Source organism: Onychostoma macrolepis, chromosome 01 (assembly GCF_012432095.1).
Source record: "Onychostoma macrolepis isolate SWU-2019 chromosome 01, ASM1243209v1, whole genome shotgun sequence".
Taxonomy (NCBI): Eukaryota; Metazoa; Chordata; class Actinopteri; order Cypriniformes; family Cyprinidae; genus Onychostoma; species Onychostoma macrolepis.
The window spans coordinates 31818669-31833020 of NC_081155.1; the positions used below are offsets into that span (position 1 = coordinate 31818669).

At 41.1% G+C, this 14352-nt stretch overlaps 1 protein-coding gene across 1 annotated transcript in view; it reads left to right on the forward strand.

The window, feature by feature from the left end:
• chrna8 (cholinergic receptor, nicotinic, alpha 8) overlaps window positions 1–14352 on the forward strand; it is a 70225-nt gene that overhangs the window by 28372 nt on the left and 27501 nt on the right. The window contains exon 3 of the mRNA XM_058775973.1: window positions 7013–7057. Within this exon, the coding sequence (XP_058631956.1) occupies window positions 7013–7057 (45 nt within the window). The remainder of the gene's footprint in view (window positions 1–7012; window positions 7058–14352) is intronic.

A 14352-nucleotide genomic window follows, 5' to 3' on the forward strand; every position in this document is an offset into this window, starting at 1 on the left:
CCTCAGTTTTAACTCTTTACAGCGCGAGGACGCGCCTTCCCAGGAGGGGGCGATCTGTTACATGTCTGTGTGTTTTAAGTTTCTGTTGTGACCTAGTTTTCCTGTGTCTTGATTAGTTCATTGTTCCCACCTGTTGTGTCATTAATTATCCCATTAGTCCCTGTGTTCTTAAGTCCTGAGTTCTCCCCATTTCAGTTGCCAGTTATTGTCTATGTTACCTGTTTGCTGGGATTAAGCCTGAGTTTTTCCTGTCTGTTTCCAAGTGGATTTATATTAAAGACTCTTAGTGTGGATTCCCTGCTCTTCGTGAGTTTCATATACCAGAAAACGTAACAGATATGGTATTTCAATTATTTAAAATAAATGTATATAAAAATATAAAGAAGATCTGCACACTCTCATCCCACTAAAGTAATGCTATCTGTGTCAAATAAAGATGTCAACTTTTTGATAGTTTTATTTATTTGTTTATTTAATTTTTTGTCAAAAATATGGCTTTTTCTGTCAAATTATTCATAGACTCCCTATACCTCTTTGTCAACCACATTGAACTATTTTAACATTTTGCAAGGCATTCAATTGGTGTATTTTATGCTGGAATGTCCTAGGAACCATTCTGCAGTTGCCAAAAGAGACATCATTGCACATTACACAGGAAGCTCAGTGACAGAGGAACTGGAGACAGAGCACAAGGATGGGTTTCTCTTAAGCATGAGTAATCATTGGTGCCTTAAGGAAAGATTTAAACTGAGATTCAAGATCAGCAACAAGGAAAACTGTTTTTGTCAACTGTAAACTGACCTCTATAATAGTTCCTTTTCAGCAGATACTTTACTTCAGAAAGCAGTGTTAAATACAGGCTTCATTCGTTACAATGTTTAATTAACTGTTTACTATTTAAATATTTTAAATGTAATTTACTCCTGTGATGGCAAAGCTAAATTTTCAGCAGCTGTTACTCCAGTCTTCAGTGTCACATGATCATTCAGAAATCATTCTATATGCTGGTTTTGTGCACAAGAAACATTTCTTATTGTTACCATACAAATGTTGAAAACAGATGTGCTGCTTCATTTTTTTACTTTTTTTTTTTTTTATAAATCCTGTAGAGTGTTAAAAAAACTGTGTATTTATGTATTTTTTGTAACAATGTAAAAGTTTGTTCTGTCACTTTTGATCAGTTTAATGCATTCTTGCATTGAAAAAGTTACCTTTTGAATGATAGTGTATACTACATAATATACTGACATATTAAACATCAATGCCAAACCATGGTGTAGTGATGATACCAGAAGTTAATATCTGTTATGGAGCCGATGAGATGTGAGGCGAGCAGATCCAAGTGCAAGCTTTTATTAGTAAACAGAGTCAAATCACAAGCAGGGTCAAATAACAGAAAACGGATATGGCACGGGCAAGACACAAGAGTAATCCTAGGGCAAGCGTGGGTCTTTGATCGGCGAATAATATCCAAAGGGCTTGACAACAGGGGAAATCCAGAAACATGAGCTACAGTATAGTCCAGATGAGGTGCAAACAGAGTCCGAAACAGCAGGAAAAGGGTTAATCCAAGATACAGAGGCAGAAGATAAGGAAACAAACAACAAGGCAACACGAAATGACTAGACTTAGACTAGAACTGGAAACGTGGAATAGCTCCGTAGTGTAGCTATCGCTAGAAGAGTGATATACACTAGACAATACTCTGCGATCTGAATGAGGAAGTCCATGGCTTAAATAGCATGTCTGATGGGAATCAGCTGTGTATTTAGTGCATTCAGCTGTGTGCGTGTCATCAGTGTAATGGATGATGGGAACCGTAGTCCGGGGTGAAGTGCAACAGTTAGTGTAGTGCAAGAGTCCATGTGGTGAGCGGGTGACCTCTGGTGGTGAGTGAACGGAAGTTCATAGACCGGATTCGTGACAATATCATGGTGCTTTGATACTTACTGTGGTACTGTATGATTAACATACTGGATTTCATAGACCGGATTCGTCACAGAGCCCCCCAAGGAGCGGCTTCCAGATGCTCCCATTTCAATATAATCCAGGAGGGCGGTGGAGCGGAGGCGGAACAGGGGGAGGGATAGAGGGCCAAGTCCATGTGGAAGTGGAGAGACTGGGTACTGAGGCAGAGCCAGCAGGACAGAGCACCAAGACGGAGCAGGAAACCAGAGTGAAACCGACAGAGCAGGGAGCCAGGGCAGAGCCAGAGGCCAGAACAGGGCCGACAGAGCAGGGACAGGAGACCACCAGACTGGAGCAGACGGAGCAGAAGACCACCAGAGCGGGACAGGAGACCACCAGGCCGGAGCAGACGAAGCAGAAGACCAACACGGTGGAGAAGACCACCAGAGCGGGACAGGAGACCACCAGACTGGAGCAGAAGACCAACATGGGGGAGCAGACTGATCAGGAAACCATGGCAGAGACAGAGATCTAGGGAGAGCAGAGACAGACAACACTGGCAGTGCATTCACGGTCTCAAGGACCGTGGCAGGGAACAAAAAAAAAAATCATCAATAGGTTCGCTGAAATTGCACAGAATGACAGTTCGTAGAGTTACTGACTGAAACTGGACACGATGACAGTTCATAAACAGGATCACAGACTAGGACTGGTGAGGCAGACGGTTCAACTGACACACTTGGGGGAACAGAACAAGCATCCGGTTCATGAATAGTCTCTAGGCTCAAGACAGGCGGGTTTAAGGGTGCAAAGGCAGGTGTTTGAGCTGTGACAGACAAGGCTGAAAGTTCAGTGTTCATTTCATTGAGAGTGGTTGGACAGACAAACCGTTCAGCATTGGGTATATTGGCAAAGGCTGATTGGGTTGACAGTTCACAATTAGATGCAGGAGCTGATTTAAAATGGACAGACAGTTCAACATCAGACTCAAAACCTACCTTCGTGCAGACAGAGAGTTCATAATCAGGTGCATTGACAGAGGCTAGAGCAGACAGTTCAGATACATTACTTAAAATGGAACTGACAGATGGCTCAATGTCAGACATATTTAGAAACCGAACAGACAGATAGTTCATGAGTGGTTATTTTGTCAGTGACAGGGTTAACGGGGCAGACATTGAATGGTCTTTTTGTACCGGGGTTCACGACAGGGTTAACAAGGCTTACAGAAACTTCATTTACAGCTTCCATGGCCGTGACAGGCAGGGGTGAGGATTCACGAACAGCCTCTATAGGCACAGCAAAACAGTCAGGAATTTCACAGCCTGCATCCTTGGGTGTGACAGACAAAGTTGAGAGTTCAGAGGTAGCCTCCTCGCTTGGGACAGGGCAGGACAATAGTTCATAACTGGCCTCCATGGCCAGTTCAGAGCAAAGCAGGAGTTCACAGACGGCCTCCATAGCTGTGACAGGGCAGGCAGAGAGCTCACAGATGGCCTCCTTTGCCGTGACAGGACAGGGTGAGAGTTCACAGATGGCCTCCATAGCCGTGACAGGGCGAGGGTTCACAGATGGATACCACTGATACCTCTGGAGGTTCCGCAGCAGGTACCGCCACCTCTGGAGGTTCTACAGCAGTACCATTAGGAAACAGGGAGAGTTCATTACCAGGACAGGTACAGCACTCACCTACGGTTCCTTCCACTGTGACGTGACGGGCTGAAAGTGTATTGTTGGGCGCCACCACCACGCAAGGATCTGAAGCAAACATGGCAGCTTCGAAAGGTTCTGCAGCATGCGCCTCCACCTCTGAAGAAACTGCAGCGGGCACCATCACTTCGGGGAACACAGTAGAGGGCGCCACTACCTGAAGAGGTTCTGCAGCATTAGCCGCCACCTCTAGAGACACCACAGCGGATGCTGCGACCTCAGGAGGTTCTGTGGTGGTGTACGCAGCCCGAACACACCAAAAAGTGATCCCCATCATGGGAAGCGCTTTAGACAGGGGAATCAGTTCAGGAACAGGAGGGCTAGAGTGAGTGGGTTTGGGGATACCAGCTGCACGTGCAGACACCAGCGGTGCATCCCTCACACTGGATACCAGACTGGGATACCAAAGGACTGACCTTGAATATCTGGGTGTGATGGACAGGACGTCACAAGACTCTGGATGATCAGCGGTGACGTGAAGAGACTCTGGAAGATCAGCTGAGACGTGAAGAGACTCTGGAAGAAGTGACTTGCCTCGTGACGATCAGTTGAGACATGACTTGACTCGTGAAGATCAGCTGTGACTTGACTTGACTTAACTCATGAAGATCAGCTGTGACTTGGCTGGACTCACGAAGATCAACTGTGACTTGATTCATGAAGTTCAGCGATGTATTGGCTTGACTCAGGATTGGCAGCTGTGACATAACGGGACGCTGTTGTGTCCGCCATTTTGCGATCAAGCTCCACTGTCGCCGCCATTTTGTGAGCATGCTCTGGTGCGGCCGCTATTACACGAGTGAGTGCGGTGTCGCATTCCTCCGTGACACCCACAGTGAACGCTGAACCAACAGTCATCAAAGCATAATCCATAAACTGACTGAGTGACAAACGCAGACCCTCGTGAATTAGCTTAGATTTCAGTGGTTGATTAATGCCCTCACAGAAAAAGTCTATCAAAACACAGTCTGGCAGATAAGAATAATAAACTACGTTCAAATATTCTTGAATATAGTACTTGAGTAATCGTGTGCCCTGTTCGAGGGCTAATAACAGTCTTGCAATATCCATACCTGGCCATTGTCCACTTGAAAAGCCGCTGGATCTTTGTGTGGCCGAGTATTCTGTTACGGAGCCGACGAGAAGTGAGGCGAGCGGATCCAAGTGCAAGTTTTTATTAGTAAACAGTCAAATCACAAGCAGGGTCAAATAACAACAAACGGGTATGGCGCGGGCAAGACACGAGTAATCCTAGGGTGGCAAGTGTGGGTCTTTGATCAGCGAACAATATCCAAAGGGCTTGACAAAAGGGGAAATCCAGAAACATAAGCTATAGTCCAGATGAGGTGCAAACAGAGTCCGAAACAGCAGGCAAAGGGTTAATCCAAGATACACAGGCAGAAGATAAGGAAACAAACAACAAGGCAACACGAAATGACTAGACTTAGACTAGAACTAGAAACTAGGACTGGAAACTAGGACTGGAAACGTGGAATGGCTCCGTAGTGTAGCTATAGCTAGAAGAGTGATATACACTAGACAATACTTGGCAATCTGAATGAGGAAGTCCATAGCTTAAATAGCATGTCTGATGGGAATCAGCTGTATAATCAGTGTATTCAGCTGTGTGTGTGTCATCAGTGCAATGGATGATGGGAACTGTAGTCCGGGGTGAAGTGCAACAGTTAGTGTAGTGCAAGAGTCCATGTGGTGAGCGGGTGACCTCTGGTGGTGAGTGAACGGAAGTTCATAGACCAGATTCGTGACAATATCATGGTACTTTGATACTTACTGTGGTACTGTATGATTAACATTCTTGTACCGTGATATTTACATGATACTATATATTGGTGTCCCCCTCCATACAGATCAGGCCCTAGCCCGGCCCTTGTCCGACAGCTTAACAGAATACAGAATTACCAGCCCGAGCCCGACTTTTTTCCCCTTTCTCCCAAATCAGATTATACTGTTTCAGCTATTAAAATAGTTCAGTTTTGTATGTAATGGCAAAGTGATTATATTTCGTTTCATTTTTTTTTTTTTTTAAGTTAATTTAGAAAAACGTTTGGAGCATTTTTTTGTTTGTTAAATAAGTTTTTTCTTTCTTAAAGTAACAACCAAGCAGCCAGCGGCAGACTGGCAGGCTGATCATAGCCATGTTTGATCAATATAGGCTTCTCAAATCATCACGACTTGCCTAAAATAAAATCTATAGATATACTAAAACAGTTCAAGCATATAACAATGTTTAAACATTAAACCTAGATAAATGTGCGCTGCATCCTAGTTTGTGCAGAGAGTGGAAGTTAAAGCGGCAGAACATGGAGGCACCAGCGCAATCAATTGCATTTTTTTCAATGGAAACAACTTACGCCGTAATATTTGCTCATAAAGGTAAGAGTAATACATCATTCGGGAACTGTAAAGGGTCTACTTTTATTTGTGTGCACTCACAATATCAACAAAACTTTTTATAAAATATATAAAATAATTTTATAAAATAAAGAAAACAATGATGCGCCGTCTGGTCTTGAACAGGAGCGCTTCACAAAAATGAACCGAAAGTCAGCGAATACATGCTTCACAGACATGATAAATATATCTATAGAAAGCTTTTAATTACTACTTAACGAAATAAATCGAAAACAAAAACTCTTTCATTATAATCGGGGCCGGGCTGAAATGCAGGGCTCTAGCGTTCCCCTCGGTAAAAAAAATCACGTTTCCCCATCGCCAACTCCCCTCCCCCACTTACGGCGCCCCTGTTTGGACCTCTCTGAAGCTGATGCTTTGTTCTTATCGGTCAGTTACTTATTGAAGTATAGCTGAAGCAAGAAAATCTAATGGTAAATTGATGACACTGTGGATCATCCCTGGTCCAAACTGAATGAAATGTGAGGAAATGAGAGCTGACAGTCCTCTGAATGAAACAAACGTCTTTGATCATTCAAAGCTCAATGTTCTATAACTCACATAAACACACACACACACACACACACACACACACAGAGAGAGAATCTGACACAGATCAATGCATGTTGAAGTCAAGCTTTAAAGCCCAAGAGGTTTACTATGAGAACTGTATTGTAATGGTGATGTCACTTTGTGAACCTGCTTTAAGGTTAGATTGCTCCTATTCATTGGGTGTCATAGCTGGTCTCTTTTGGCCTAATCTCAAATACTCCAAAAGGCAAAGTCTGCAGATGTGTGTGTGAGAAGATAGAGATAGAGAACAAATGGTACACAGAGGGCAAAAAAAGAATAAAAGTCCTTGTTCATAGAAAGGGTTTGGATTATAGAAGCAGAAAGGAGATTTGTTCAATTTGAAGTAATCCTTCATTTATGTCCTCATTTGATACTGAATCTCTTTTTTTCTTCTCTTTCTCTGCCCCAGGATGAAAAAAATCAGGTATTAATAACCAACGCCTGGCTACAGCTGGTGAGTTTTTACTTAGTTTCCTTTTGTACTCTTTATGCATGTGTATGTAATAATGTCAAGGCTTTAAGGCAAGCAAGTTCACTTGACAGCCATTTTGGTAACATTTCTAGGCAGCTACTTACTATTTATTAAGAGCCACAGCTAATCTGTACTTGGAAAAGACCAAAATGTGTTTTAACTGTTTGTCACAATTACATTTCAATATCATCTAAAATTAATTAAAAACATCAATAAAATCCAACATCAAAAAAACATTCAAATAAAATAAAAAAAATGAAAAACACACACACACACACACACACACACATTGAAATATGCCTCTACCTGCATTTTTGCAAAAATCCAAAACACACAACATCAAAACTGTCTTTCGTTTTTTAAAGACAAGCCATGCTCAGAATTAATGCTAGAGATTTCTTCTAATCGCCATAAACTCTCTCACGGAATGCACATGATATGTTGCCTTTGCTATGATAAACAACGGTTGTGCTGCTGCTTTTATGTGGGTGTGTGTTGCTTACATTATTCTTCCTAAATATGCTAGGTATTGCCGCCATTCATATACTTTTCATGATAGCCAACATTTCAGCCCCACGTGTAATGAAGCTCACAGTCACTGAGCATGTATGGGTTGATAATGTAAAACCTCGGACAAGTTTACTTGGTTACACTTTATTTTGTTAGTCCACTTTAGACATTCTACTAACTATAAGTAACTTTTTAACTACATGTCAACTAATTCTCATTAAATTGTAACTACATGTCTACTAACTCTCAGAGTGGACTGTTAGGTTAGGTTTAGGGTTAGTAGAATAAGCTGACATGTACTTGCAAAATTTCTCGTAGTCAGTATGTTGTGAACCCATCAAAATAAAGTGTTAGAAGTTATTAAGCAGACAGTCTACTACATACTCTAATGACTGCTCATCAACATGTAGTTGCAAAGTTACTCACTGTTAGTAGAATGTCTAAAGTGGACTACCGAAATAAAGTGTTACCGTTTTCTTGTACGCACCTGTTTTTATTGCTTTCTGACTGTCATACAGTCTGACATTAATGACATCTGAGATCCCACAGTGTGACATGATCATCATGTTCGTACAGTCTGACAAGCAACAATCGCAAAGGACTTAAAAATCCTACAGTGTGCACCCGTCTTAAGTCTTCAAAACCATGCACTGGTAACACTTTAGAATACTGTTTCTTACTTACTGCATAACTAATAAGGAATTATCGAAGAACTAACTACTGTTAACTACTAAGGAAGATGTGTTAACTAATCAGTGTGTAATACAATTTTATGATTGTATTAAGTAACCGTTAGCTAATCAATGACTAATGTATTCTGTCATACCTCCTGAAGAACTACTATTAATTATCTACTAGTTAAGGTTCAAGAAAAATAACTATGAAGTAATTACTAATGAACAGTCATACACAATTACATTGAGTTGTGACCCTTTCATATAAGTGGTATTAGCAGCAGCAGCAGTAGTAGTAGTAGCAGTAGTATGAAAATGCAACGTTAATAAATGCAATAAATTTTATAGAGGTTTTGCCTGTGTAGTGAATTGTTTTGCGAGTGTGTTTTGTAAGAAATCAGCTTCCGATAGGAACCCCACCACCACTCCAGTGCCATGCAATAACTTACCTTAGTTTTTATATTTTATATACAGTACTGTATGTGTGCCTCGTCGGCATATACCATATTACCATTAATTCAATTCCTGCATGTAAGGCAAGGACTGAGGGAAAGTGAAAATACAGTTAACCCATTAGTAATTAATAAATAATTCTGCAGGGCTTATTTCGAACCTGAAAAAGTATGCCTATTCTAAAGTGAAAATATTGGGAACCCATTAGTTATTAATAAAGAATTATCAAATAATTCTGCATGACTTATTTCTAACCTGAAACAGTAGGCCTATTCTAAAGTGAAAATATTGAGAACCCATTAGTAATTAATAAAGAATTATTAGATAATTCCGCAAGAATTACTTAGAACCTGAAACAGTATTCTAAAGTGAAAATATAGAGAACCCATTAGTAATTAATAAATAATTATTAAATAATTCTGCAGGACCTATTTCGAACCTGAAACAGTAAGCCTATTCTAAAGTGAAAATATAGTGAACCCTTTAGTAATTAATAAAGAATTATCAGATAATTCCACATTAATTACTTAGAACCTGAAACAGTATTCTAAAGTGAACCCATTAGTGAAGAATAATAATTACTACATAATTTTGACTCAAATCAAACTTACATTCTAAAAAAACCTGTAAAAGTAATCATAAACTTTGTAAAATACACAACACAACTTGTTTACGATCTTTATTTCAGATGAGAACATTTCTTAATACAGCATATTTTATTCCGTTTTAACATGTATACTTCCCACATTTAAACTAATTTAACAAACATTTTATAATCAAAAGTTTAAAATAATAAAAACATTTAAAAGTCTCCAGTTTTCTCGGTAGCGGTGCTGGATCTTGTGTGGGAGCTGGGCTCAGGGAAACTGCAGACCACCGCTCTGCGCTTCACTCATAGCTGCAATTTGCTGTGACTGACTCCGTAACCTGTCCATAAACAAACAGTGTACAGCTCTGAGAACATATTTTAACATCCAAAGCATTTAGATTTAGTATCTTTAAAAATAAAATCATTTGTTTTATGCAAAGGATCAGGCATTTCCATCACATAAAACAGAATAGGCAAACTGACATTTCGTACCTGTTGTTTTGCATAACATAAATTGATTTACAGCACAGTAATGATTTTATAGATTAAATAAAATGTACACAAACCTGTATTTCGCCAAAGAAATGCACCAATTCAGCGGTGCCACAACTTCCCTCTCCTGAAGAGGATGAAATAATGCCCATGCTCAGTGAGAATGGGGTTAACACAACACAAAAACTAACCAAGACTAAAAAACAAAAATAATAAATATGACCCAACAGCTTCATCCCAGTGTTTCAGTAAATAAATAAATGAATAAATAAACAAACCGCTATTTTACAGAGTTTACTGTATCTGTAGTAAGTTGGATAGTTATGGCAAGACAGTGGAGTTGGGGTTCCTTTCCGAAGCAGATTTCCTACAGAACGTGCACAAAGCAAATATTTACTATACAGGCAAAAACTTATGTGCAATTATAGTAATGAGTCCTTTTGGGTGTGCAGCAAACAAAATGCATATTTCATTTCCATTATAGGCTAATAATAGTAGCAATGGACTGTAACAAAGTTGCTACTGTAGTAGTACTTTGTACTTGTCCTTTTACTCAAGTAATTTTGAAAATGAATAGGCCTACTTATAATTTTACTGGAGTAATATTTTATTGGGGTATCTGTACTTTTACTCAAGTACTTGATTTGTGGGCCGCAGCCTGATTATTAAAGTGACTATTTGCATATAACTGTTCAGTAGTAGTTATTTCATAGTTATTTTTCTTGAACCTTAACCAGTAGATAATTAATAGTTCTTCAGGAGGTATAACAGAATACATTAGTTACTGATTAGCTAACTGTTACTTAACACAATCATAAAATTGTATTATACACATACTGATTAGTTAACACATCTTCAACAGTAGTGAGTTAAGTGTTAAAGGTGCCATAGAATGGAAAACTGTACCTTGGCATAGTTTAATAATAAGAGTTCTGTACATGGAAATGACATACCATGATCCTCAAACACCATTGTTTCCTCCTTTTTATGTAAATCTTGTGAATAAAAAAGACCACTGAAAAATAGGTGAATCAGAACATAACACCGACTGTGACGTAACAGTCGGGATCACTAATAGTTACGCCCCCAACATTTGCATATACCCGCCCATGTTCTAGGCCAGCCGCCAGCCGAACCATCAGAAGTTCTGCAGGTATTGTGAAGAAACAAGCGAGGACAACAGCGAAAATGGCAGATGATGGAAATAAATGTTATGTTCCAGGCTGTGCAGGGGATGTGAAGTACAGGGATGGGTTTGTGTGTATTCAGAAAGGCACGGAAAGCAAATAACGCGTTCTAATAAAATAACGCGAGCCACTAAAGGGACATGGTTAGCTCCTTGCTATCGGTAGCCTGTTACATTACATAAGATTTCACTTACCACATAAACAGAGTAAGGAGAGATGACTGAGGATGATGGCGAATGATTTACAGATCCTGAGCACCACTGACAAGCATCTGATCTTGTAAAATGTGTGGTATGTACTGCCACTCCATAGTATAAACAGAGTGCATGCGATGGCGAATCTCCAAAGCGAAAGTGAAACTAAAAAGTGATCGTGCATTTGAAAGCAGTTTCAATGCCCAGCATATTAATAGTGGCTCCCTGATGCCCGCATTTTATTTACAGTATAATTAACCAATGATATAACTGCGCGGGAATGTATTGAAATATATATTTTCCCTGTGTTTCCTTCCTGTAAGCTACTGAAATGAGCCGCACTGTGAAACAGCCAATCAGAGCAGAGCTCAACATCAATGCATTCTATGGCACCTTTATTGAATAATTACCAGTTAGTTCTTCAGTAATTCATTATTAGTTATGCAGTAAGTAAGAAACAGTATTCTAAAGTGTTACCCATGCAATTTATATTGTATGACTTATAAACTAATACATTTTGACATTTATACATCATATGTACCATATGAATGAGTTTTCTGAGGTAGAAAACTTGCTCAATATAGCTCACCTGGTACAGCATTCAAGTCACAATTAAAAAGCTCAAAGACTTGTAGAAGACAGCTAAAACGATGATTTTATGTGCTTAAATGTATTTTTATCTCACGTTTGGTTTTGTTAACACTATCGATTAGGTTTAGGGTAGGGTTTATTGTAGGTGGTACATTATTTTAAAATTAAACCTTTTAGCAACACACACTTGACATTTTATCTGTGGACTGCCACAATACAAACAAAAACCAAGTTGCCAGATTCATGTTTATCTGTGTTTTGCAGAGTGTTTGCAGAAATTTATCTCAACGTTTTGCAGAAATGTCGCCATAGGCATGTTTTTCCAGCCTGGAATAAAATCTGATCACAGTGGTGTCATAATGTCAGACCTATGGACCTGTTTTGTTGTGTTTCATCCCTCATGTGCTCTGTGTGACCCAGTTTTCGCTCATGTTTGATTGTGTCATTTAGTTCAGGTGTGTGCCATTAATTATCTTCATTTTCTTCAGTGTATATATAGTTGTGTTCAATCCTGTGTTCCCTTGTCCGGTCTACTACATCCCTACGTGTGCATCCTGCCTGTCCAACCTGTGTTTGCTCTTTTGTGGATTATTAAAGACTATTTGCATTGATCAATGTCTTCTTTGTGCGTTTCCGCACAGAAGACCGGACCTAGAATAGAGTACGCGGTGCTGCGATTTCCTGCATTTTGTTTTTTTTCATTTTTGTGAAAGTTTCTGTTGTTTTTTTGTTATGGAGCACATGGCGAGATTCACCGCCCTGGCTCGGAGGAGTCAGCATATCGAGGATCTCACGAGGGACTTCAGCCATTTCACTGTCACTACCACCTTCGACAACGAGATGCTGAAGTCCCTGTTCAAGATCGGGGCTAACTGCCACCACCCCGTCGACCTCCCAGACACCACAGGACTGAACTGGAGGGAGGCGATCGTCCGGTGTCTGGAGAGCATCTGGCCCCGATCCGGATCGCGACTAGACCCAGAGCCCAGCCCACCAACACCCCCTTGCCCGGAGCAAGAGCCTGAGCCCACCACTGACGGAGAGCCAGAGCCCGCCACGACCGACGAGTCATCGCCAAGTGGAGCGACATAGCTGAAGATCGCCCTGGAGCTAGAGCCCAACACGTCAGACCAAGTGCGAGAGCCGGCAACAGAGCTCGCCACGGGGGAGAGCGTTATGGACAGTGAGAGCGCAGAGGGAAGGGATGGTGGGATGCACACACCACCCCTGAACCCTCTACTTGTCTGGATTTCCCACCCAGCCTCCCTCTCCCACCTCCTCTATATCAGTCCTCATCATTGCCATCGCTGTCTCCTGGTAGTCCCTCTGCTCACCCTCAGCCCACCATCTGTGCGGTGGGATGGCCGCAAGTCTGCCCGTCTCCATCGGCGTCGTGGCTGCAGGATCCCTTGTCTCTGCCTCCAGCCTCTGAGTCCGGGACTCCTCCTCGGTCCTTCAACCCAGTGGCTCCACCATGGCTCCAAGCTCCCTCCTCTCCGCCGTGGCCCGTCAGTCCACCAGCTCTGTCAGGCTCCTCCTTCCCTCCGGCTCCACCTTGGTCCTCTACTCTTTGTGTCCCCTTCCGTCCCTCCCGTCCCTCGAATTGTCAGACCTATGGACCTGTTTTGTTGTGTTTCATCCCTCATGTGCTCTGTGTGACCCAGTTTTCCCTCATGTTTGATTGTGTCATTTAGTTCAGGTGTGTGTCATTAATTATCTTCATTTCCTTCAGTGTATATATATATGGTAGTTTTGCTGAGTCCTGTGTCCCCTTGTCCGGTCTACTACATCCATACATGTGCATCCTGCCTGTCCGACCTGTGTTTGCCCTTATGTGGATTATTTAAGACTATTTGCATTGTTCATCATCTTCTCCATGCATTTCATTCACCGTAGCGGTGACACATAAATGTTGCTTCTCTGGCTCAAATCATGCTAAAACTGTATTTTACTGTATTCTTTTATGGATAAATCACAGAGTAAATTTTTGTGTAAGTTAATTGAGTGAAAAAGATGATTGGCTTTTTAACTGAAATGTGGGACTTCCATTCCCATAGCCGTCATATTGAACATTATGATTTCTCTCCTTCATTTAAAGGTGCAGTAGGATATCTTGGAAAATGCTAACTTTAGCCTGATAGCACAGAAAACGAACGTTCCACCCTCCTGCAATCGCCGTCTAAACCCACTCCCCCTGCACGCAAATACACTCACAGACCAGAATACCAGAGACAACATTACTACAATAGGCTACATCAGCAGTTTCCAATTCAAAGCGAGCGTATATGTTCCATACAAAGGGCATTAAAGTGTGCGAGACGTAAATTTAAATAGTATTTATTTACAGAGCTATATTATGTCACACTTCACACTTCTCTAATAAGTTTCGTCTGTGTGTGAAGATGCTGTGCAGCGCAAATCTGTGAATGAATGTTCCGAAGTGAAGTAAACTTCAACGAATTTCCCCTGCTCAGGGAGTAGGGAGCAAAGAACACTGTGTAGGGAGCATGTCAATCGGAACACAGTTCATGCACATAGCTCTCTTCTAACGAGCTGGTTATCTGAATCGGGTGTGTTAACTAAGTGA